The 27,804-nt window shown below is 38.7% G+C and overlaps 2 protein-coding genes across 3 annotated transcripts; one reads left to right on the forward strand and one right to left on the reverse strand.

Moving 5' to 3' along the window:
• On the forward strand, positions 1 to 27,465 carry LOC136266970 (uncharacterized). Of its 2 annotated transcripts, XM_066062017.1 has the most exons (10): positions 1 to 209; positions 3,878 to 3,970; positions 4,042 to 4,139; positions 4,211 to 4,270; positions 5,306 to 5,571; positions 5,626 to 5,737; positions 11,800 to 11,897; positions 15,977 to 16,001; positions 20,142 to 20,344; positions 26,925 to 27,465. In XM_066062017.1, exons 5-9 carry the CDS (start codon positions 5,543 to 5,545, stop codon positions 20,280 to 20,282), a joined length of 405 nt encoding a protein of 134 aa, XP_065918089.1. In that variant the 5' UTR covers positions 1 to 209; positions 3,878 to 3,970; positions 4,042 to 4,139; positions 4,211 to 4,270; positions 5,306 to 5,542; the 3' UTR covers positions 20,283 to 20,344; positions 26,925 to 27,465. The 2 variants fall into 2 exon arrangements, with proteins under 2 accessions (XP_065918089.1, XP_065918090.1); XM_066062018.1 differs by lacking the exons at positions 15,977 to 16,001; positions 20,142 to 20,344.
• LOC136266464 (zinc finger MYM-type protein 1-like) lies at positions 16,972 to 19,767 on the reverse strand. Its single transcript, XM_066061479.1, has one exon. It carries the CDS (start codon positions 19,765 to 19,767, stop codon positions 16,972 to 16,974), a length of 2,796 nt encoding a protein of 931 aa, XP_065917551.1.
• Positions 27,466 to 27,804: the final 339 nt, after the last annotated feature.

Here is a 27,804-nt window from a genome sequence, read left to right on the forward strand (position 1 = left end):
TTCATTGTACAGTTTATCTACTTGCGCAGTGTATAGTGACTCATTAAACGTAGTAACCTTCTATTACAGGTTGTAAATGTAACTTAGTAAGACGTTTATATTGTTACTTGCAGTATATAGCCGCAACTGGTATGAACAATAGAGAAGAAGGAAATTTGTTGCTCATTGTTGAAGCTTGGAGGGAAAGAGAACAAGACCCAATGAACATGGTAAGAATAAATCAGATAAGTCTATTAGTAAGGTAGATACATGAATCAACTGCGGCCATAGTAAACAACACAAAATTAATGAAGTACCTGAAGTGAGTGGTTTTATTACCCAGATCCATATACTTGTCAATAGAGTGTATTCTTGCCATTTAGTTGAGTACTGTCTTAGTAAACTAAGTAAGTGTTACTAACTTAATGGTGTGGTCAAGTCAGTTCCAAGAAATCAGCCATGGATTGTTTGCATGCCAGAATTGCAGCTATGCAAACCCGCCCATGATCAACTGTAATATTGTCACTGATGAGGTAGTGCTATTTGTCCAGCCTCAGGACTTTTATACAGTAGCAGTAGTATATAATTACATCCAAACAACCGGATTTCTTTCAATTGTGCTGGTATCATAGACTATTTGTACACAGTTGTATTTAGCTAATATGTTGGTGGTTGCATTGATACATAGACAGTACTCTGGCTAGACTAAATGAGGGTGTGGAAATTCTATTCTTTGAAAAGTCACATAAAAGTGTATGACTGTCCATAATTGGCTTAGCATATATGCCTATGTACATGTTTACACAATCAGACCTATATGGTATATGTAGCTGTGATTAGTCAAGCTTTGTTTAGTATTTCTTGTGTAATATGGAAGAATACACATACACTCTCAAAAACTCCATTTATTGGGGCGAGCCTGAGCGAGCCCCAGAAATGGCAGTAGTCACTTCGTATGTCTGACCATTCCCAAGAGTTTATGTAACAAACACAGAAAGCCCCACACTGGTAGTGCTCAACTGTATGTACAACCATTCCCGACAGTTCACATAACGAACACGGAAAAAAGCACCACATGGCTTAGAATCTGTCACTTGGCTTACAACTTATCTACATTGACATGGACAAAGAAGACCGTCTTGGAAGAACGACGAGAGAGAATGAGACAGGGCGAGGAGGGAACACTCGTTGGTAAATGGTACATGCGTCACGTTCACGAACATTTCCTGTACGAAAAAGGCCATATTTGCATTGCACCACATGGCTTAGAATTTGTCACGTGGGTTACAACTTCTTATCTACATGGACATGGGGAGGCGTGGGTATTTTTATTCCAACTATCACAAGTGACAATGAGTTGGCTGCTTCCCGTCATATTGCTGAGCCTCTTTGTGCATTCATGACCATTCTAAGAGCTTTATTGAGGCTATTTCTTTCCAACAGTCTAGAAAATATTCTGTGCGCAAAGCAAAGTTAGAAACCTATTCTAAGACTTCTTCTGAATTGCGTCAGCAGTTGGAACCCACACTGCAGTGTGCAGTGGAGCTAGCATCTGTGAAAGGGCTTCGAATTGGCTTACAACTCTCCCCGTGAATGAGCATGGTTTTGCTGTACACAAGTCTACCTTTCAGGATGCCCTGGCTTTGCGTTACAGTTGGCCTCCCCTCCGTACTCCAACTCTCTGTGCTTGTGGAGCTTCATTCTCTGTGGATAATGTGCTCTCTTGTCCAAAGGGGGGACTACCTTCCCTTCGCCACAATGAGATAAGGGACCTCACTACTACCCTTTTGACAGAGGTGTGTACTGAACTAGAACTGCAGCCCGTCCACAATCCTGATGAGTTCCATCTTTCCACTTCAAATACTCAAGAAGGGGCTCAATTGGACATTGCCATGAATGGTTTTTGGGGTAGTTGTTCTGAGAGATGTTTTATTGATGTTCGTGTTTTTAATCCGTTTGCCCCATCTAACAGTTCTTCATCGCTTTCTTCTACCTTTAAGAAGCATGAGAATATTAAGTGTCGAGCTTATGGTCAGAGAATTTGTGAGGTTGAGCATGCTTCTTTTACACCTATCGTCATGTCGGCAACAGGGGGGGGGGGGGGAGTTGGCTCATGAGGACACAGTTTTCTACAAGCGTCAGGCTTCCCTCCTATCAGCTGTGTGGGACAATGAATACTCTGTAGTCCTGGGTTGGCTTCAGTGTTGTCTTGGTTTTTCTCTGCTCCGTTCAGCTATTCAATGTATTCGAGGTGCGCATTCATCCATTGGTGCTTACGCTAGGGCTCCACCACCAATAGATTTGGTGCAAGTGGAGTCCCGCTTGTCAGAGTAACATGCTGGCTTGTGTTACTCTGCTTTTCTAGTCTTTTACAGTTGTCCAGCATGTGCCTTTCTTTGTGCTGGGGGTGGTAGGCAAGGGCAGTCCATCAAGCCTGGATGAAAAAACTTTAATCTACATTCATAGACATGGACAAAGAAGATCATCTTAAAAGAAGGCCGGGAGAGAACAAGACAGGGCGAGGACGGTAGCAGAAATTCCAGATGAAGCAGAAGCAAGTAGACACCTGGTAGACAATATGCACACTTGCAGAAGAGGGCATGCAGTTGGCCAATGAAACTGCAGAAGACAAGGAGATAAGATTAGACGATCAACACCAGCTCTTGCATATAGATCATCGCACCAGTAGCACCAATGCTGCACAGTTTCTATGTTTTAATCAACCAAGTGGCATTGAATTTCATGCATTAATTATTTTATTCTATTCCTTTTAGTATTTCCCTTGCCATGCTGCTCTACTTATGCAGTCGCATCTGGCTGAGATGTTGTAATTGTTTTGTTTTATAACTCCATCAATATTGATGGTTTCAAAAGAGATGCATATGTGTAGATTCTAGTGAATTAAATGTGAAGTGTACCAAAAACAGCTAGCAGTGTGTAAATTTTAATACTAGCTAGCAAAATTTCAATCTTGCTCAAGTCTGCTTTCTGCTTCACCCACAAAACAAAAACACAACATACCTCAACCAAGCATAAATACAATGTTGTGCAACTCAACTTGCTCAGGGTCGCCTCACGATGTTTTCGACATCTGTCTGGTATTTAATATACACAGCAGTGTTACGCCTATGGGATGGGTAGTCAGATGCACAGGGATACATTCATAGGAAAATATTATTATGTGTTATGAGGTTGCAGCTGTTATGACATCACAACTTAATTACATTATAGACTAGAGGTCACATAGAAAGAGCTGGCATGGTTGGATGCAGACATGGACTTTTCAAAATTTTTGTGTATAACAGAGCCTCCCCAATGAGCTTATGGCTTATAAGCAGGGCGCTTGTGCCAAAATGATGAGTGGGTGAGAGTATGGTCTACAATGCTAAGTTAAAGCATATCAGCTGAATCCCTACAATTTATGAGAGTCTGCATTAGGTTCTACAGCATGTGTACAACAGTATGGTATAGTCTTTTGTAGTGTGCTAAAGTACACATGTGCTTAAAAGTAGAGCTGAGCGATAGTCCAACTATCACTATTTACGATTGATAGTAACTTTATATAACGATAGTGATAGTATCACGATAGTGATAGTATCACAATAGTGATAGTATCATGATGTTACTACTAGTGATCAAAGACGCTCAACCTCACCATGAATAATCCAATTACACACCATGTATCTGCTTTTCTAACACTATATTGGTAAAAATAGTTATGTATTACAGTTGTAATCTTTGTTGTGCATGCACTACAGACTTTCACAGTTACTATAACTTTAACAATATCATGTTTGCTTCTTTTTTGACTAAGCACAGATATGCATAATTTATCACAATAGTATGATATCATACTGTCATAATCACGATTGTTACTCACTATCATGATAATTGATAGATCACAACTATCGCTCAGCTGTACTTACGAATAGACAAGCACTGCAATGATGACGTCTGGGTCTGGAATTTGAGACTAGTACAAAGCAATGTGGTATGTTATTATACAAATGTAATGTTGTCTTTTTACCTTGTCCATGTCTGCATCTGTCTGTCTGCATCCAGCCCTGACCAGTTTAAACCCATGTCGAAGAAATTACCATAACAACGTTCTTTAAAACAGCTATATAGTAGCTATGCAAGAGTACTGGATCAGAAGTAATGTAAGTGAATGGCCAAAGATACACTGTTCATAGTGTGTTATATTTTTGTCTTGATATACCCCAACCCACAGAGGGCCTGCTCAAGTAGTACAGTTGTATGACTTCTCCACTGAGGATTCCAACCACCAATAGTAATTGATTTATGCTCTTGCATAGCTGTATTGTCAACAAAATTTAAAGTCATTACATGGAATATTTCTCTTGTACGATTTCATACAGAATGAGCATGTATGGTACGTAACGTCATCTCGCAAGAGTGCGAACGATTTTAAAAAGTTAAAGGGCGTGGCTTGCAAGTATTTATCTTAAACGAAATGAATACTCGCGAGCAAAATGGATGCCACGCTCTTTAATTAGCTCATTTTTTAATCACTCACACTCTTGCGAGATGACGTTACATTTCAGCTGTACCATACCTTTGTGTTTTATGCTGGTGGTTTACTCAAATGATGGTGGCTGTCTTAGAATCCCTCATTTATGTGTCTGCATGTATATACATATAAGGGAATGTTATTTATAGGGGTAGTAGTGTAGTTTCTTTCTCTAATAGCCATCATACAAACCACGCTAAACATAATTTGAAATAATAAACCTCTAATTGTATTGTTTTGGTAAATGAGATTCTTTTCTTAAAATCAAATAGTAACATTATGGAGTAATATTGGTTGTTAACACTTGGGTATACTCCCCCATCTGTTGAGATATCTTTATTGTTATTTTACCAAGATAGAACTGAGGTGCCATAAGGGCTTGAATGCTTTTGTTTGTTGAATGGCAAATCGTAGACTTTGTGATGGTGACAGAACAGCTTTACTGATAGCTACAACATCATTTTGGTGACAATAATTTAGTAGCTTCATGATAAATCAAATATAAGTTGATGGAGGGTGTGGGAATTGTGTAATATATACCAAAACCATTTGTGACCTGCTGAATTCTCTATTGTTTATACTTCCTACCTATCAGTTTGCAGGTATAAATACATTGTCTGTTGTGTAATTAGGCTACTACAAGTTTCTCATTTTCATTCACTGGAGAACCTTCCCAAGTACTATATAGAGTCTGTGAAATAGTGATTAGTTCTGTTTTACCAACTTGAGTATGATTATTAGAATACATAGTACACAAGGGGAAGTACTGATTACATATAGTTATGCTCTCTATAGGTAATAACTCATTGAATGGTTGTATCCGAGTTGGCTTAAGAAACAAAAAAGAAAATTACATAAAGCCCAAGCTCCCACTGCTGTTGACTCATTGGAAGTGGATGCTTATGCTGTGGATATTAAGAGAGTAGAAAACCCATTTGTTAAAGATGATTCAGACTCAAATGATGATAATGGTGTTCTGGTCACATTCCTGAACTTGAGTTTCACAGTACCAAATCTGTTTCCCATGCTAAGATGGTACATAATGCCAAAGAAAAGAAAAGGTAGATGTAATTTGTGGTTATATGCTAAATGTGATTAAGTTGTTATACTATTAGACGAAGAATTTTAAAACAAGCACAGCTGACACTTCACCAGGAGCTCCAGCCCTACTCACACCAAAAGCCAATTCTAAGAACTATCCTGTGTACTGCAATAGATGAGATAAAGGTTAGACCACAACACAGAATAGAAGTGGGAGAAATGATATTAGTGGTTATTTGTTATATTGACCACAGTAATTTAGGGTTGCAGCCTACATACAGTCATTGTTGCAATATAATTTTTGTTTGTGTGTGTTAGTGACGTCCTTGTGCAGGATAGTCACCAGAGAACCTTGTTATTGTTACCTGCCAAATGTATCTCAGACATCATCATTCAACTTAGAATAATCTCCTTTGATATGTTCGGAGGCTTAATGAGGTTACTATCTAGAATAGAAGCCTGTGGCAGATCACTTATGTGTCTGCATGGGTATTCATTTTCAAAATTAGTTGCTGCTGATCGGTGATGGCTAGCTTTGACCCCACACACTCCTCATGCCCCAATTTGCAGGGTCACATTGATTAGCCTCATGCCCAGCCGGGCTCGCGTTAATGCACAAACACCATCTGGTGACAATGCTCCAATTTCTTGGGCCCAGAAATGAGATCCAGCCAAAATATTGGCTGGCCAGGAGTTACATAATCATTTAAAAACAGTGAAAAACCATTCAAAAATAAGTAAAACTCAGAATAGGGCGTTTACTAGATACGATCTCTTTCATTTATCGTATTAGTATAGGATAGCATTTCATTTCTGGTGAACCATCGAGCTATGATTCTTCGGTCTTATGAGGTGAGATCGGAAAGCATAACTTAAAAACAAATGTCTTGAACAACCTAGGTGAATTTCTTCTTTGCTTTTTTGTCTACTTCCAATGCATTCATGCAATTGTGCAACCCATCGATTCTGATCGGCTAGCCAATATTTTGGCTGGATCACACTTCCAGGCCCAAGAAAGTGAAGAAACTGAAGTGTTGTCACCACCAGACAGTGTTTGTGCTTAGTGCAAGCCCAGCTGGACACAAGACTACACATTGATAGGATTCCTGTAGCTCAGTTCAAACATGCATTTATATAAAGGTGTTGTGAAGTGTATTATCATATAGCTAATCATATGGTACAGTAGCACTGTATATTAGGGATCATGGAGGTTTGCACTTTCTCACAAAAAATGTTGATCAGTAACCAGCCTGACAATACCTTCATGGTGCCTTGGCAGTATTGGTTGGGTGTATATAACCAAGCCCAAAAGTGCTTTCAGTACAACCCTAAATGCTTCCAATAGGTTGCTACGAAATTAATTATTTTATTCAGTGGAATTTTCTGCTGACTGATTGACTGACTGATGCCTTCAGACACGATAATGGCTAAGGCTTGATTTTTTCACTGTTAGACACCACTTCAGCCCAACAGGTGCCTTTTGATGTACCGCAGTATGTACAATGCACATATCATGGACTTATTACCTTTGTGTCCCATTTCTCTTGCTGACAGTACAAGGTGTCAATTCATGGTTAGCATAGCTGAAAACAAAGCATAATGGCCACTTCACATAACTGATATACTTGGGGTGCATGTTCAGACGAAAACATTAACTCTGGCACCATTCTTTCTTTTAAAGCAGTATGCACAGATTCATAATAATGTTACAAAAAGTAAACAAGAAGAATCTTAAGTCTGAATAGGGATCACAGAAATAAAAAGTAATGAAACAAAGGAGGTCGCTTATACCTGAAGACATACTAGTGGACATTTAATCTTCAGGTATTATAGGTGATCTCTCTTGTTTCACTACTTTCTTTTTCCTTGAAATTGTAACCCTATAGCTACAGTACTGTCTACACACCTCTACACCTACTGCATGTGCTTGCTGCATGTATTGTTATATCACATAATTACGTGAAGGTCTTCTGTTTATCTTGTTACAAAACACTGTCATGTTCTGTGGCTTTTGCAATTTGGGAGGCCACCAGTGGAAGTTGCTTTGTCACAACAACATGTAGTGTCTTAGCTCTATCACAGTTTTCATGATGTCTGGGTAAGCACAATAGATAGTTTGCTAAGTAATTATGTTTGCCTGAGGTGTACTGGATTTGGTACTAGATAAGCACTTAACACCAATGCTCAATGTTGCATTCGTGCAGCTGCAATCAGTGGGATTCCTAATCTCAGCCTCACACAGCAAGTCCTGCTGGCATTTAGAATCTCACATAAATCGGTCAAAAATTATGTTCTCTAAGTAGGTGCCAAAAGCATATGTCTTTGCTAAAAATTGCAGTTCAGCTACAAACTTGGCCACTGTTGGTTCCTCTTAAACCTCTCAGTAATTTCAATCATTTTTGATTGATAATGGCTGGTGAGATGTTTCAATATGGCATCCAGTGAAGGAGACAACAATAAGGAAGCCCTGTTTTTAATGCTCCTTGGCCAAGAAACAAGCTAAAGGTATCGGTGCATCCTACTCCCATGAGTGAACTTTTGGAGGTTATTGGCCTCTCAACAAAACTCAAACCACCCATAAAAATCCTCTACTGGCTCCTATTGAACTTGAATCATACCATGGGCCATCCTTGTCACCATTGTATATATACTCAGTACAATGTGGCAGACTATAATTGATGACTATAATTGATCAACACCTTATACACACTGTGCATGTGTACAGAATCACTGCCTATATTTAGAAAGCAGCATGAATAATTCTCTTTGATGTTGACACAGTTAATGAGGTTATTAATACCATTAGAGACCTGAGGTGAGGGCTCTAAGTTTCATTTAGAGACCTCTTGTCACGTGAGACTTATTGTAAATTCAGCAACACTTCAAAGAGTTTTCTATGTCACTGATTTAATTAGTGGTTGTATGGTTAGTGAGAGTTGGGTTTTTACCTTCATCAGCCATACCAGCACTTGACCAATCTAGCCATCAACCGAAAGAGCCAGCTGCTCGATGCATATCACAGAGCCCCCAACAATGTTCACATTCACAACTAGCTATCCATCAGTGAAACTACTGGTGTTGCGAGTTTACAGCAAGCCATTTGCGTTCGTCTGCTTGTCAGCACTGTCGCCATTATGCCATCAACACACTTCAGCTATGCTATTGCACCTGTTTGTAACATTTGTCACTCTGTGGCCAATTATAAAGCCTGTAGCTTCGTGGCCAGCTGTTATAAAGCTTGTCGCTTCAATTCGTGGCCAGTTGTTATAAAGCTTGTTGCTTCATGGCCTGTTGTAATACAGCTTGTCGCATTGTAATAAAGCTTGTCGCTTCATGGCCAGTTGTAATACAGCTTGCTGCATTGTAGCTAATAAAGCTTGTCACTTTGTGGCTAGTTGTAATACAGCTTATCGCATTGTAATAAAGCTTGGTGCTTTGTGGCCAGTTGTTATAAAGCTTGTCGCTTCGTGGCCAGCTTGTATTAGCTAGTAAACAAGCCTTGGACCTAAATAACAGCTACTAAAACAACACTAAGCCGGCGGCACAAGCAAACACGCTGTAAAGGACCTTACCTAGCGTGACTCTGTGCTTCTTTTGTCAGTGCTGGTAACGAGCTGCTTTTTAAATAGGTTAGATACCCACTGTCATTTTTTAGTAGGGTTGAAACCCTCGTGCTTGGTTTGGCACCTCGGCGGGCATTAATTAGTGACCTCGGCTGTGCCTCGGTTACTAATTAATGCCACGCCTCAGTGACCAAACCACACCCTCGGGTTGTCAACCCTACTAAAAAACCTCCAGTGGGTATCTAACATACACATACAACAGTGGGCACTACAAGGATTATCACATTAAAAGTTGTTATCCATAAACTGACATCATACCTTGAAGGAGCACCGATATGTCTGCACTTTCAGATATTCCCCCCTCCCCCCCCCCCCCCCCCAAAAAAGTGTACATTTACACTGCATTAATCTCTTTCAACTTTCATTTTCAGAATCCCTGTATGTCTAGTGTCTGGATAGATTAACTTGACCAAAGTGCTAATACCATCTATCAATTGGTGTAATCATCGGTAGTCAGCAGCTCCCATTCACTCATACACTACAATGAGACCACTATCTATATCTGTTGCCGCCTTTGCTTTCCCATCATGTAATGTCATTCTTGTACTGTTTCAACTTCTCACAGCATGGACTCCAGTTTGAATATTTGAACAATAGATATCACGTGCCAGAACTGAGCAGAAATAAAATTATGCTTTTAGGGATTAACATGACTTCAATGTTGCAATGCAGCCACTAGAAAGATTATTATGTGATTATTGTATGGCTTCTAGGACAGAGCTAGCTTCCTGTTATTTATCACTGGACTCTGGTACCTACTGTCGACCACATGTACTTTCCTGTATACTTATTGGCGTAATGTAACCAAGCAATATTGCTCTTCCTGACAACTAGTATAATGCAGTTTAGTATCAAACAGTATAGTGTTTAATAGGGCCTCCCCCCTAAAATGACTGGCACCTGCCACAATTAAAAACCATCAATCACACATGACCAAAAGCATCTTTAAGGAAAAGTCTAGTGCATCTAGCATCAAATCCAGCGTTAAAATCAAGAAAACACTTACAGAGGCCAAATATAGAATTTAAAAAAAGTCAATTCACTCACTCACCACATCCACAAGGCTAGAAGCATTGTAAAGTCACCATCTTATACCACAGTACTTACCTGACAGTGCCTTTTAGGGTTCTGATGGATATCTGCCTAACTGCACTTATAAAACAATCTCATTTGGACCACATCCTTAGGCATAAAAATGTTAAAATGTGACCGGATTTCACATAACAAGGCTTCCACACACACAAAATCAAACTTACATTTTTACCAAAAATGGATTGCTGGCCTAATACACTATCATATTCCACACTGTACTTCCTTCAGGACTGGCAAGTCTGGTTTCTGTGGCAGCTTTCTTCCGACCCTGTTAAAGCCACGAGTGGGAAATTGGTGCCATTGAATGGCCATGGCTTTGTGATAATGGTGTGTAGTGTGCTGGGACTTCACAGAGAGCTCGCCAACAGTGTTCTCAGTCAATTTGGAGTGATTTGAGGGCCATGGAGGGCCATGGAGGGCCATGGAGAGCCCAAACTTGGCCTCTGGATTCCAATCGTCTTCTTGCTTCATTTTATACCCCTATATTGAGCCCACCCACCGCCCCCCACCCTATTACTACCACCTGTGATATTATTACCCGCTCGAGAAAAGCTGCCCAAAACAGGGCTAATTTTGGGTATCAGAAATGTATACACCCACTCGGTGATAGCTAGTAAATAGATGCATACTTGGTGCAAGTTTTGTTTGCATAGCTGTAGGCACTGGGAAGTTATTACACAATGATTACTTAAAATTGCCATATCTCCTAACGAAGCTTTGTGCATCGAAGCCGGGTTTTGTCAAATTCATTCACAAATGAAGTAGGATTCTAGCAATAAAAAGTAGTGAAGCAAGATATATGAATGATGGTAGCTAATACAATTAGCATAGCTATGTGGGAATCCCTAACACTTTGTTGAAAATCTGAAAAAATCAAACCTTGCACCTTGTCACTGCTCACAGCAGGAGATCAGTGATAGTGATAAAAATGAATGGCAAGTATTGCCACAAGTTGTTGCTGACTTATGGTGCCACGAAGACAGGCATGATTTTGAATGTGGACCACACCCACATTACAAATAACACCCATTCTACAAGAGAGCATACTCATTTAGTTATTTGGTAAAGTCCACCTATAGTTTAAAATAGGCTTAGAAAACACAGATGAGCATTAAACAGAATTTTCTATGCTATCTCTGGACTTCATCATAACGAGCTTAGTTACAACATTATACTCTACTTCTCATAATCTAGGCATGCTTATAAAATGATTGGAGTGGTTGAACTCGTATTGGCTTGGTAACTGGTTGCCCACTGTGGGCTATTAGTGTACAATATGCTTGGAAAAGAGCATAGCAAATCAATGATGAAAAGTGAAATTTGTAATGCTTGAGGCCTTTCTGCTAGCAGATCTCTAACCATTTTAAGAACCAGATAGCAGGTCTCTTCATGGATTTTAAAGACCTCATTATCTTCCAAATACCAAAATATATTATGCATAATAATATTATATTATCCAAGCATTACAAGACATAAATAATAGTTATAAGTTCCTATTACAATTTAGTGTCAATAAACTGTTACTATTTACAGAAACTAAAATGTATTGTTGAAGAAAATGAAAATTGTTTATCAGCATTGAAAGATGAAAGAAATCTCCTTGCAGAGAAATTGAAATTCCTTAAATCACTGTAAGTCATTGGTTAATACTAATTATATATGTAATGTGTAATTAAAATGACACACGGTATGGTAGTACTACATATTTGGGATTATGGACTTTGCACTTTCTCACAAAAAAATATTGACCAAAAACTAGCCTCACATGGTGACTTGACAGTATTGGTGAGGTGCCAAGCCCCAAAGTGCCTTCAGTGCGACTAAAAATGTCTCCAACAAGTTGTTATGAAATTTTGAATTTTTTATTTAGTGGAGTCGATTTTCTACTACCTGACTGACTACTGATGCCTTCAGACAAGCATAACTCGATAATGGCTAACAGTGCTCAATATAATGTCTCTTACATGATCTGTCAAAATGACAGACCACCATACAACATGGTCGGTCATCATTATATAATAGTAAGCAGTTTAAATACACATTGCTTTTTAAAAGCTTATTTTGATAGGTCATAATGTCAGACCTTGGTCTGTCTTTTGGGTCGGAAAATGACAGATAACAGGCTGTTATTTTGAGCCTGAGTTTGTTGTAGAGTAAAATGGTGGCTGTACGTTGCTTCATTTGGCCTCTATATAGCCTTGTAACTGATCTGTGAGGCAAGCAGTGGGACAGGCAGACCAACAATACGGGTCTTGACTTTTTTTGCTGGGCTAAGGCTATTTGGCTTGATTTTTTTCACTGCTAGACGTCACTTTAGCCCAACAGGTGCTGTTTAGCATATTGCAGTACATACAAAGCATGCATCAACTTTGTCCTCCTTTGTGTCCCATTTCTTTTCGCTGACAGCTCAAGGTGTCGATTCGCAGTAACATGAACATGGTTTCCCCATGTCTGACTAGCTATCATTTTTTATTGTCAGTATTAATTTTCTGTATTGACTGGACTGATTGCAGATACACTTTTTGTACTGCTCTTCATTTGTAATGCTGTGTAACAGGCTGAATACAAAGCATATTGGCCACTTTATTTCTCAGTAATTGATGGTTGGGCACACATTGATGGACATTTAAGGGTGCTCTGCACAGTTCGTACAAGGCTTCCCAAGACATAGTCTGTTTTGCACTAAAAGAAATATTATGGTCACTTAATTAGTCTGTGACATGTTTGACACATTTTAGTACCCATAAATTAGGTATCCCATAGCAACAAGAGCACGCATCTTGCTATTCTACACCCTCTCACTTAAATTAGAACTACTCCATCATTTCTAATCCAATGGACATGAACTTTTCACGCAAGCTACTTTAGTAATTTTGCCAAAGAAGAGCGCTTGCCATTTTTAAATAGCAAGTCCAGATGATGAATAACATGGAAGTAAAGAAAAGGATTTCTGGGAGTGTCAACCCGAAAGATAAATATGTGATGAATGAGAAGCTAAAAGACAAAAATAAAAACGCACAATGGTTTGTGCTGTTTAGCATAGTGTATCATAAAAGTATCAAGGCCCTTGTGCATAAACTGTAGGACTAGTTCTAGTATAAAGGGAAAAACTGTAACTCATGTTCTAAAACAAATTTAGCAGTTGGGTTTGGACTAAACTGTGTACTAGTGTTAGCTTATATCCAGTAAAAAAGTACGGAACATTTACTAAAACCATTTGTGAGTTATAGAACAAATTAAATTTCATGGGAAGCCATATAAGCGGACTGTACAGAGCACCCTTAATCCCTAAGTCAATCATGGCTATAGACCAAAATATGGTAGTACTGTATTAGAGATCATGGAGGTTTGGGTTTTCTGGCCAAAAATATCACCCAAAAGCCAGCTTCACAATACGGAATTTTCTAACTGCCTGCCTGCCTGTCTGCCTGCCTGCCTGCCTGCCTGCCTGCCTGCCTGCCTGCCTGCCTGCCTGCCTGCCTGCCTGCCTGCCTGCCTGCCTGCCTGCCTGCCTGCCTGCCTGCCTGCCTGCCTGCCTGCCTGCCTGCCTGCCTGCCTGCCTGCCTGCCTGCCTGCCTGCCTGCCTGTCTGTCTGCCTTCGGGTAAGCATAACTCAATTACAGCTAAAGCTATGGGCTTGATTGTTTCACTGTTCGATGTTGCTTCATCCCAAGATGTGCCTTTTGGCATACCACAGTACATACAATGCACACATTTTGGACTTACCTTTGTCCTCCTTTGTGTCCCATTTCTTTTTGCTGACAGCCCAAGGTGTTGATTCGCGATAGCACGATAGCTTCCCTAAGTTTGTAATCGGAAATTGTCCGTATTTTCCATGGTGACTGGATTGATTGCAGAGGCATATCTCCTACTGTTCTTCATTTGTAACGCTGTGAAACAAGCTGGATATAACTGAAAGCGAAGCGTAAAGGCCACTTCACTTTCGAGTCAGTAATTAATAGTTATGGCATGCGAATCGTCCATATTTTTTGTGGTGACTAGATTGATTGCAGAGGCGCTTCTCCTACTTTTTTTTTGTTTGTAGCACTATGTAAATGGGGTAAACATAGCTGAAAGTGAAGCGTAATGGCCACTTCACTTTCAAGTCATAGTTGGGGCACGCGTTCAGACAAAAACATTAACTCTGGAACCATCCTTTCTTTTGAAGCGGTATGCGCGGATTCACCAGTCATAAACAAACAAGTATAAGAAAAAATTAGGAGTTTTAAGTTCAAACATAATAATTATGTGTGTTGTATTAGAAGCCTAAAAAGTGTTCTGTTATAAATTTTAAATTATATCATCAAACAATGGTAAACTATAGCTTCAAGCCTTCAACTGTAACATTCTTTCTTAAATAATCATTGTTAATCCTGTAGAGAAATATAAAGCAAGCCCCTAAGTCAAGTATACACATAAAAAGAGGGAATATCCACAGGTGTAGGTGACCTCCCTTGTTTCACTACTTTTTATTTCTATGGTCCCTAATCAAGCTTATTTTTCCTTGTGCTTGTGTAATATAATCCATGCCAAAACAGCCAAGTACAAAAGTACATCCTTCAGGATTAACATCATTTCAGCCATTTCTTAGCTGCTATTGATTACTAGTGGACATTAAATCCTTACAAAATATTAGGAGTTTTAAGTTTGATTAGGGATCGTAGAAAAAAAAGTAGGGAAACAAGGGAGGTCGCCTACACCTGCAGATATACTAGTGGACATTTAATCCTTGATTCAGTCTATGGTATAAGTATTAAAACATATCTTACCGTCATAAAAAAATTTGCTATTCATGTGTAGGTATTTGTAACGTGTGTGTTAGTTTCCTGGTACGGTGATCTCAACTAAACCATAATGCGCTACTTTCTAATTTAACTTTAGTTACTTTCTCTAATTTATAACTTGCTACTGTAATGGAAAGGTAATATTAATATTACGTCAGTAACAATGTCGAGTTAGCCACGTAATATTATTATGTAACAAGACCATGAGATGGCAATAGCTTATACACTGTTATAAATGTGTACCTATGGTAGCTACATGGGTATATAATTTGTTGTTGGCTTTTGTTTTTATTAACAAGTTGCTGTTATGCTACTTCTGTTTTGTAATTAACTAATTATGTTGCTATGCACTGCTAAGGAAGCGTAACTCAAACAAACCACTTTAAACTTCAAAATTATGCACAGAAGTGTCTTCTCAACTATTTTATAATCTGTCTATCATTTTATCTCGTACAAATTCTTCAAATTTTTCACGAGGCTGTCCTTAATTTTTGTTCACGTAAGTATGAAACATGCCCCTCCCTCCCATCTTTCAACTCGAAGGGATACGCTATCTCTGGTAACCTATGAGACACGCAACATTGCTTTTCAGTTGTTAAACATCTATAGAACTCGAACAGAAGGTTGTTCACAAAGTGTAGAGAGTTGCCACATCCATATTTCATGCCACCAAGAAGAAACCACCTCAGAGCAAAGTTTACCTATGCAGAAGTTTAATACAGACTTCATTTAGCTTTCAATTCTTACATGCTGGCTCCTTTTGCCATTAAATGGGTTTGCTCACATGAGTGGATACATATATAGGTAGATGGGTAAATATTCAGTAAACCAGGGACACGCCCACAGCCGGTCTTCGGCCAACTGTGGGTACACACCTGGTTAAATATAATCACTATTTTTCCTTTATATAATACACTTCACCACAGAGACAACTTTCCAAAGGACAAAGAAGAGTACAGTCAGTGGCGTAGCTAGAGATTTAGCCATGCCCGGGCATTGGGTGGGCAGACCCCAAAGCATGCAACACACATACACATGCCCATTTTCATATGGACATCAATATATTATCAACAAAAAAAACACACCTAGCTACGATGACTATCTGCATGATCTAACTATCCTTGCGTGCAGGAAACTACGATGACTATCTGTACGATCCAGCTATCCTATATCTGTGTGTAGGAAGCTACAGCCTTACTAATCATAAACGCTAAAACATTAGTTGCCTTCGCTACCTTGTACTGACCACACCTTGTCAGACCTGGTTGTATAGCACAGGGCGCTTACTATCACGTGGCAGTGCCGTAAAACCACCTGGCACCTGCAACAGATCAGAACAAATAACCTGTTCAAATAAGACGTTATTCCATACCGTCATTAAAATGTCTAAGCATTGAACTCAAAATTTCCAATGGGTGACTTGGGTGTTCTCGCTAACATTTAATCGTTTCACAAACTACAGCTGTCAGATTACCAGCCAGCCTCCATTCCGCGCGTTCCCTTGCTGCACTACGATGAGGGCACGATCATATCTTCTATATTGATCACACATACATCCAACACCAGAAATTTAAAACTCTTCGTGATGTCTCAGCCCCCGGCGTGCGGTTTACGATCACGCGATCTTCATCATTCTATTTATTGCCTTACGTGGTGCACCTCGTGGTTCTGGAATCTGTACAGGACAACAGAGACGTCAAACCATCAATGCATAGTCAGTGTAAGTAAAGTTAATTATTGCAAATAGTATCAAACGACTGAGTACATATAAAATTACATGATTGGCTACAAAAGTTATATTAAATGCAAACAGCACAGCTGTTATACTGAAAGTGAAAAATCAATGATGTTGTATTAATTACAAAGAAAAGTTGTGCATGTATGAAGTGGGTAGACAGTAATAGTGTCATCAGTACAAGTTTTACGATAATTTTATTTTTCTGTTTTTATCTTTCCCAGCAAACTTCTGGATAACTTCATCCATTGAAATAATTGCTGACAGGTCCCGTTCGATGGACAAGGTAGCCAAGTTATTCAACCGCTCCTCAGACATTGTGGATCGCAAGAAGCTCTTAGTACGCTTAAGGCATGAAAATGACCTTTCACACTCTGCAGTGCTTACCACTATAGTGAGAGAAATTTGAAGAAGTTTAACCAGGGTAGGGAATGCAACCTTTAACGGATAGATTTCTTTGAGCACATCACTAATGGAGGTGAGGTCTTTTTCATCTAATGTATGTTTAGCTACTAAACATTCTGCTGTGAGCAAATCTTTACTAAGATTATATCCTTCAATTAAAGGTGCCAGGTGGTCTATATCAAGAAAATGTACTGACTCTGGACTGCAACACTGGATTGCTTTCATCAGTGCCAGATTGTTACCCTCAAACCTTTTGTAAAGCTCAGACATCATGGCATCAATAACTGGATAATATAAGGAAATCTTATACTCTTCATGACTCTCTACTGGCTGTCTTGATCCTACAGATTGCAGGATAACACCATGTTCAAGCCGTTTTGGCAATCGCTGGCTACGTTGGGGCCGACTATTTAGTGGGGAAACTTCAATGTTAAGTGAGGAAGCCACATCACTGACATATTTATACAACTTTCTCCACTCTCCATCACTTCTAAACTGTTGAAGAGTTTTCATGGTTCCCTCTACCAATTCAGCTGCTTTGGCCATGTCAGTTTGTGAACTCTGGAGCTGATCAGATAGTTGTTTTGTGAGAAACAGCAATCGACTGAATGTGACAAGAGTTGTCAGGAATTTAAAGCAATGTACTTGGAGCAAAATTCCTTTGGCTTCAACTACTTTTACTTTGTCGTCACTATCAACTACTTTCTGCAGTGTTGCAAGGATAGCCCGAAATGTACTACAGACTGCATCAACAGCAAGAAACCTACAGGCACAACGAGTATCTGACAACTTTTGTAATTGACGAGGTGGTTTGTTGGGATATAAATGATGTTGCTGCTCTATGTACAATGTATGTACCTTATTTGTGGACATGAAAACATACAATGTTTCCATTAAGGCAAAAAATTCTGAGGCCTCTGATACTATTTTAGTGGTGTCCACTAAAACCAAGTTCAAACAATGTGCATAACAGTGCACATAAACAGCCTGGGGAGCCACTTGCTTGATACGCTGTTGTACACCTGTGCAACACCCACTCATGACAGATGCCCCATCATAACCTTGAGAAACTATGGCACTTGTATCTAATTTATGTTCATTTAAGGTGCTTATTATGTGAGCAGCTAGACTTTCTGCATTCTGACACCTTGCTTCAACGTATGTTAGGAACCGTTCATGTACTGTTGCAGACCCTAGATCAACATACCTTAAAATAATGGCCAATTGTTCAACTTTGCTGCAGTCTCTCGCTTCATCTGCTAATATCGAATACATACCAGCCTTCTTGACATCTGCACAAATTTTGGCTTGGACTATGTCACCCATACAGCCTAATATCTCATTCTGAATCATGGGTGATGTATATTTTGCAGATTTTGTTATAGCCATTCTTTTCCGTACTACTGGATCATGTTTTGCTATCAATTCAAACATTTCTAGAAAGTTTCCCCTATTTGAAGATTCTATCCCTTCCCTATGACCACGAATTGAGATGTTTTGCCTGCTACAGAGCAACAGTACTTCTGCTATGGTTTTTATGTAATGTTTGTTTTCTTGAATAACAACATCCCAGGAATTGTCTACCTGGTTGGGAAGCAAAGTGCCACGCTTGGAATTAATTTTGTACTGTTCCCATGCCACCATAGCTTCTTTGTGGCTAAGGCTATTTGAGTGACCAACAAGAGCTCCCTTTTTACCAGTAGCATGCTTCCAGTCTTTAAACCCAGATAAAGTAAATACTTGTTCAGGTCTACTCTTACCCATAACACTCTGTGCACCAAGCAACCGACAAGGGTAGCAATAGCAAGCATCTGTCTCTACTGAATACTCTAGCCATTCATACTGTTTATACCAGGCTGCAGTAAAGCACCTTGGTACTTTTGAAATCATAGTTGAGGGATACTTTGCTTTAACAGGCTGAACTGGAGGAAAGGCTATTGTTTCAGCAATATCTTTTGGCAAGCATGAAGAAAACTCAAGTGTAGTTGTACAGGCCAAGGATGAAGCACTACATACTTCAGTTGTGGAGCCAGTTGCAGCTGTGCTGGAGGTATCATTATTGGGCCCACGGTAATCCCCAAACAACTGAGACGTGCTACTAGTGGCTGTGCCTATGGAGAAAGATTTGTCCAATGCTGCGCTACTACATGTAATTGCATGATGTGATTGTGGCACTTTCATACTCATGCCATCAACCTCGTCAGGACCTGGTGAGAATTGAGGTGAGAACCTAGTTGCAAAGCTGGTTTCTTCATCATCATCTGAACTATACACCATAACAGGTGTACAACAAGGGCTAGGGCTTTTAGACGTTTTCACCAAAGCAGCATAAATCTCATCATCAATCCCATCATCATTATAAAACTCACCTTCAACTTTGGGATCCTCCCTCAAGTTGATTAGCTGATACTGTTCTGACTCTTGATTAGTAACTTTGCTTGTATCCTCACTGATATCGATTATTAGTTGAGACTCTTCTTTGGAGGAAGGCCCAGGATCTTCTGTGGCTTTTGCCTGCTTCGCAGTGCACTTTTGCTTGACAAAATTAAACAATGATAGCTGCTTCACAGCACTCATATTAATCGCTAGACGAACAGCTGGAATTCTGAAAATACTGTCACAACGAGGCCTATGCTCCACGATCGATGTCAACACGTGTTTAATTATATCACGTGTAACAGCGAAATTACCTGCCTGCAAATACAGAAGGAAAACCCCTAAAATAACCCTCGGGACGAGCGCTGGACACAACCTCGGACACAACTTGCAATACGTGTGAAATCTCAAAGATCTATTTAAAAGTTAGTGTACTTCGTGTGTGTATTCTAGAACAGTCTTTTGGTGTACGGCGAGTCCGGTGTTCTTAAGCTCACGTGCTTAATAACTGGAAAAGCTGATGGTAGGGCAGAATATCTTGATGCCCGGGCTTGCCCGGGTCTGGCTACGCCACTGAGTACAGTAATGATGATAACAATGATAGTCACAAATGTGATGATAGTACTGGACAGCAATCACTGAAGTGTGACTGTTCATTAGATGATGAAGAAAGTGATTATACCCAGAACAGTTCTAGTGGTCGAGAAACATGTTGAAGAAAACAAAACAAAAAGCTATGAAGAAAATATGATGATAGAAGATAATCAAGGAAGTGGAAGTAAATATTTTATAATGTCAATATACGTAGTAGTGTGCCATGTAGCCAAGAAAACTTGCATACCAAAGAAAGAGCACAATTTTCATGCATACATATCTCTTTCTGTGTTCCATTTCCTAATGGAATGATTTCACACTGCAAATGCCCTCCACCTCTGAAGTTCAGCTTAATTTCTTTGATTTTTTTCTCTTCACTTTAGGGGCCTAAATTTTCTTAGCTTGCTTAACAATATTTATAGAACACAAGTGAATAACTCAATTGCCTTGAAGGTGTGTGTTTGTGTGTGTTTGTGTGTGTGTGTGTGTGTGTGTGTGTGTGTGTGTGTGTGTGTGTGTGTGTGTGTGCGTGCGTGTGTGTGTGTGTGTGTGTGTGTGTGTGTGTGTGTGTGTGTGTGTGTGTGTGTGTGTGTGTGTGTGTGTGTAGCTGACAACAAAGTATAATGGATGCTTAACCTTTCAGACGATAACTGGTAGCTGGAGCACGCAGCACCATTTCTTTCTTTTGATGCGGTATGTGTGGTTTCACCAGTGATAATAATTTTATTTTACAAAAAAAGTTAACAAACAAGTACACAAAAAAATTTGGCATTTTCAACTAGAGTAGGGACCATTGATAAAAAGTACTGAAACAAGCAGGAGTAGTGCACGATATTAAATCACAGTAAAACAGTAAGAAGTGTTATATCCTACTATGCTCAAGATACCATAATGGAAATGCACAGTAGGGATATAACACTTCTTATTGTTTTACTGTGATTTAATATCGTGCACTACTCCAGCTTGTTTCAGTACTTTTTATCAATGGTCCCTACTCTATAGTACGTTCACGTTGAGCTGAATCCTCAAAAACATTTAACAACTCATGGATGCAATTACACATGATCTTGAAATTTGGCTCATTTGTAGTACTGCTTGATCCGCTAAAAATATTTTGAAATCTTTTTGTTCAGATGTTTGACATAATATTTACGGCCAATCAAAATTTTCACAATACATTTCCTATGGGGAAGCCATATAAGTACAGTGTCCATTACAGCCCTTTCCCGAACTTGTAATGGAGTCAAACTGTACATGTCTGTTGTTGACACCTTTGCTGTTACCAATAATCATCTGGTTGGCTGAAATGTTAACTCGGTTGAGAAAAAATCCACTTTTAATTTTTAGCTGTTTTTCAAGATTCAGCTCAACGTGAACATACTATAGTTGAAAATTCCTAATTTTTTGTGTACTTGGATTTATTAATTGTTTTGCATGATAGTGCTGGCTTCATTTTCAATGGTTTTCATGCATATTAGAGTTTTTACACGGTGATTTTACATCATGTTGGTTTTCTTTTTGTAACTAGTAACAGTCACTGCAATTTCTTTAGCAACAAAAGGTTTGATTAACCTATACACAGACTGATTTTAAAGTTATTCCCATAAGCTGTTTACTCTGTAGGCACAACAAAAAATCAATTTAGAATGCAAATAAATAGGTGGATGTTTGTCAAATGTACACCAGACCTAGTACTTGAAGTTGCCTTTATGAATCAAGAACTGTTCGAAAAGTACCTCTGCAATCCACGTAGCCACTGTGAAAAATATGGACAATTTCCATTACAAAGGGAAGCCATCACACGCTACTGCCAAATCAACACCTTTCACTGTCAGCAAAGATGAATGGGACACAAAGGAGGACACTGGTAAGTCCATGAAGAATGCATTGTACGTACTGCGGTATGCCAAAAGGCACATGTACGGCTGAAGCAATGTCGAACAGTGGAAAAATCAAGTCCATAACCTTACGCTTGTCTGAAGGCATCAGTCAGTCAGTTACTCAGTCAGTCAGTCACTAGAAAATTCTGTTTAATAATTTTTTTTTAATTCTGTAGCAACTTGTTGAAAGCATTTCGGGTTGATCTGAAGACTTGTTTGGGCTTAGTTTTACCTAACCAATACTGCCTCATTGTAGTCAGGGGAAAAGGAGGCTGGTTTTTGGTTAATGTTTTTTCATGGGCCACGCCCAAATCTTTGTGGTCCCTACTATACAGTACTATCATACTGTATGATATGGGTGTACTATCTCCAGATACATAGCGCCATGTAGGTAACAACACGTGGATGGGGTCAGCTTCGCTGGTTTGTCCCATTTCCTATAGGGCCACGATTATCACCTCGATTAACACTGGAGCTGAAATATTATTACTAGCAAGCATAAAACAGCCCTTATCAGGATACTCTAATAGAACAGTCACATAATACATGGATGGATGACTGTTTTATTGGGATAAAGGAGTGTTCCATTAGAGTATTTCAATCTTTGTACTGACTTTATGCTAGCAATGTTCAAGTATGAAATTTTCTGTGGTACTGCAAGAAAAATGCGTGAACTCTAATTAATCATTCCTGATGATCACCCTAATTTTTTTCACTACTGATCATTCCTGCCAGCACAATGTATGCATGCCTACAAACCACTAAAAACTGGGTTTGAGCTGTCTTCTGGGCAGTGTGGCAAGCTTGAATGGCAATTTCTGGCCTTGCTAAGGACCTGGCTTGATAAGAATCAGTTGGCCAAATATTTTCTATGATGATTCTGCTACATATCAACCACAAAGGAGCCTTGTAACTTTGTCTAGACTTCAATCATTGCCTCTGTGTACTTTGTTGCCCACCCTACCACCCTTCACTCTCAATGTAAAGGCCATGGAAATATAACGTAAAACCAAATGTATGTAGTAATCACATGATCAAATTTTGTTAATAAAAACAATAAATTGTTATGCCTACCAAGCAAACCATTTGAAGGGTTGAGCTGAAAATTGGTATGTAGATAAATTAATCATCATAAAAGGTTTTTCAGAAGATTAAAAACCATTGAGTTATAGTAATGCAAATGTGTGACCCAGATACTCCAGTTAGTGCATTCATCCTATTAGCGCACATAATAATTCACCCTATTAAAGTGTAGAACATTCAACCACATAATAATCACCCTGTAGAATGTTTTAGGCTTGTGCCAATTATTCCAGCATAATTTTGAGTATAATAGGTTAACAAAAGTATTATGCCAGCATAAAAGGATAAGTTTTAAGTTTTTAATCAAAATGTACAATGCGTGTACCAAAACAACAGCAAAAATATGAGCACACTACACATTATTGCTACATTTCATATCAAGAAAACATGTATTGTTATTAATTTTACTGTTTCTTGGCTGATTATTCTCACTTTGCAGTAATAAGATCAAGATACTCTAATAGTGCAGTCGTGCACTTACCTATAATGCAGCAGTCGGGAAATGCTGTAGTAAAACAGTCAGCTCTCAAGCATAATCTTGATAAATATGTTTAATTACAAAAATTAGGAATTTTAAGTTTGATTTTAGGGATCATAGAAATAAAAAGTAGGGAAACAAGGGAGGTTGCCTATACCTGAAGATATACTAGTGGACATTAAATCCCTACTTCAGTCTATACCCATGACTGAATTAGGAATCAAATGTCTATCTTCAGGTGTAGGTGACCTCCCTTGTTTTGCTACTTTTATTTCAATGATCTCTAATCGAACATAAAATTCCTCGTTTTTCCTTATACTTGTTTGTTTACTTTTTTTGCAACATTATTGTGACTGGTGAATCTGTGCATTGGAAAATAAAGATTGGTGCCAGGCTTATTGTTTTCATCTGAGCGCATGCCCCAACTATCAGTTACTGACATAGTGAAGTGGCCATTACACTTAGTTTTCAGCCATGTTCAGCCTGTTACCCACCATTACAAATGAAGAATACTATGAGAAGGACCTCTGCAATCAATCCAGACACAATGGAAAACTGGACAATTCCCATTACAAACATAGCTAGGGAAACCATGTACATGGCACTAGCTATTGTGAATTGACACCTTGTACTGTCAGCAAAGATAAATGGGACACAAAGGAAGACTAGATAAGTCCATGAAACATACATTGTACATACTGCAGTATGCCAAAAGGCACTTGTTGGGCTGAAGCAATGTTGACCAGTGAAAACATCAAGCCTGTAGCCTTAGCTGTTATCAAGTTACACTTGTGTCTGAAAGCATCGATTGGTCAGTAGAAAATTCCACTAAATATTTTTTATTTATTTGTAGCAACTTGTTAGAAGTGCTTCAGGTCATACTGAAGGCACTTTTGGGCTTGCTTATACCTCACCAATACTGCCAAAGCATTATAAAGGTATTGTGAGGCTGGTTTTAGAGTGATATTTTTGGCCAGAAAAGCCCAAACCTTGTATGTTAAGCAACAAAACAATTCAAATAGGCACATACGAAGAAAATATTTAGTTCATCTCTTATTGCTGTAGTAAAGGAAGACAAGTTAAAAAGTAAATCATCAAGGTGGCTTTGAAGCTTGCAAATTACAATTACAAAACAAAGTGATATCTATACCATAACAGCCAAGCTGTGAAAAAAGGGTTGGACCCAAAAACTGCCAGAATGATAAAATATGTGAAATCAAGGGCGACAGCCAAGAAATGGGACAATGTCAATAATGACAGCACATCCACTATGTCACAATTAAAACTGACTTACATTATCATCATCATAGCCATTTCTTTGCCGCAGCCTTTGGTATCACAACTGGCTTTTTTAGGGGGCCACACCTTTTACAGCTTGGCTGTTTTGATATAGATTTTACAAGCTACGTAGTAGGGACCATTACAATAAAGTAATGAAGTGCAAAAATCTGTACTACATGGCTAAAGTAAGAATTAAATTTTCACTTCAGGGAATAATCCCCAAATTGTAAAATTCCTATAATAATTTTTCCTTATACTTACACATAACCGTCTCAATTGCACAACCATGAATTGGTAAAGATTTTGGTTATCAAATTTATTGCATGTAACTTGACTGATGGCGAATGCAAATACAATATCTACAAGTATAAGAAACAATTAGGAATTTTAAGCAATAGTTAGACACTCGTAATAGGTGTCTTCAAGGATTTAAAAGCCTGAGGTAATTATTGACGTCACTGATGGTTTTTAAATCCTTGAAGATACCTATTACGAGTGTCTAAGTGTTTTAGACGATGGCGTAGAAGTAGTGAGTTAATGTATAGAGTTCCCATTGTAAACACCAAGGCAAGCAAAATACGTGGTCGTACAAGCCATGTGAATGAAAGTTTGTATGTAAAGTTGATAAAAAGTGTATTTGAGACATCATAGATGCATGTGGGTGGCAGTGAATGTGAATAGCCAGTGCCAGTATGGCTGTCAAGTGCACTTTTACTACGGCGAAAGCCACAAACTGAATTAATGGCTTTTTAAATTAACCAACTACCACGATGGTCTAATCCCCATTGAGCTAGCCACAGATAACGAGCATACCTGAGTGTAATTTGTTTCTTACAATCTGTTCACAATCGCATCATTTCCTTTGGTGTTTACTGATGTGCTAAATACTAATTGTCCACAAGAAGCTAATTGCATTACTGTGGGCCACATTGTGGTTGTGAACAATTGTCCTATTGAGTCAGGTGTTTATAAGACACCTGATACCAGGTTTCTTCGTAAAATAAGAGAGCTCCACACATCAAAGGAAACGACATTGTTAATCCCTACTTCAGCCTATACCCATGACTGTATTAGGGATTAAATATCCACTAGTATATCTGCAAGTGTAGGCGACCTCCCTTGTTTCCCTACTTTTTATTTCTATGATCCATAGTCAAACTTATAATTTATAATTTTTCTTATACTTGTTATTATGACTGTTGAACCCAAGCATACTGCATCAAAGAAAGGCTGAGTTAATGTTTTTGTCTGAACACACACTCCAAGTATCAATTACTGACTCAAAAGTGAAGTAGCCATTATGCTTTGCTATCACCGTTATACAGCGCTATAAACTAACAGTAGGAAAAGCACCTCTGCAATCAATTCAGTCACCACAAAAAAATACAGATGATTCATGAGCCATCAGAATTGAACAGTAGCCTTTACGCTTCTCTTTCACCTATTTCAGTTCGTTACACAGCGTTACAAACAAAGAACAGTACAAGAAGCATCTCTGTGCCAGTTGCTACAAAAAATATGGGTGAGATACCAACACAGCCACAGGGAAGCTGCATCGCGCTATATGAATCGACACCTTGCGTTGTCAGTTAAAAGAACTGGAACACAAAGGAGGACAAAGGCAAATCCATGATGTGTGTATGTACATACTGCAGTTGGTGAAAAGGCACATCTTGGGATGAAGTGATGTCGAACAATGAAGAAATCAAGCCCGTAGCTATATCCATTGTCAAATTATGCTTGGCTGAAGGCATCAGTTAGTTAGTCAGAATAAAATTCTGTTTTTTTTAAATTCCATTGCAACTTTTCGGAATGGTTTGGGGTTGATCTGAAGACATTTTTGAGCTTGGCTCTAACCAATACTACCAAGTTGTCATGAAGGGAAATTGAGGCTGGTTTTAGGGTAATATTTTTGGCTGGAAAAGCCCAGTTCTGCATGATTCCTAATATACAGTACTACTGTACTGTATGATAGCTAAAAATAAACTTCAGTATTGTATTAAATTTTCACATAATTGTTATCCTTTTTCTTTATCTTGCAGACCATCCTTCTACCAGTTGTAACCGGTTGCCAATTTTCACGAATCCATTATTTACTTCTCCACTCTATTATACACAATTGGCTGCATTGCAGGCTCAGTCCATTCAACTGGCTCAACTACAAACATTTACAAACTCCATATGGCTGCCACCATTTGTCTGGCCCAATCTAAACAGTTTATATTCCACTGTTACTGGAAATCAAGTGAATGGAACTAATAGTTTATATGAAAAACAACACTTACAGTTATTGAATGGAGTCAATGGACATGTAAGGAAAGAAGTTGGGTCAGAAAGTTACTGTTCAGCTGTTAAATGTAGTGTTGTGAAAACTACAGGAAATCTTGACAAGAGAAATCAATCCTGTATATTACCCAAGTCAAAAGTGACAACATTTACTATAAACAATCTTGTAAAGACTATATAAAATTTTAAAACGTGCAGTGTACATATTATGGGAATGTAAACGTAAGGCAATATAGTACGGCAGTGAATAGACTGCTGCTGTTTAATAACCTTGAAAGTTATCAGCCACCTGATATTATCTGGTTTAGCATTAGAAAACAAATTTCAAAATATTATATTTCCAATACAGTTTGTATGGGTTGAAGCAATGATACTGCATTGCATACAGGCAAAGACATTTCAAGCTCCAAATAACCTTTAACCCATACTGTGGTCACTTAAACTTCAGAATAATATTGCAATTTGGCTGATTTGATATTGACAAAGGCTGACAAATTTTAATTACCTGTATTTTTAAAGCCACAATTTTGTTTCAATGAACAGCATAATAAACCCTGAATAAAGCCTCGAAGGAATATAGCAGGAGCCATTTTACACTTTCCAAATTAGGACAAGGTTGTAATCAGCAAATACACA

The sequence above is a fragment of the Dysidea avara genome, chromosome 9, assembly GCF_963678975.1.
Source record: "Dysidea avara chromosome 9, odDysAvar1.4, whole genome shotgun sequence".
NCBI lineage: Eukaryota > Metazoa > Porifera > Demospongiae > Dictyoceratida > Dysideidae > Dysidea > Dysidea avara.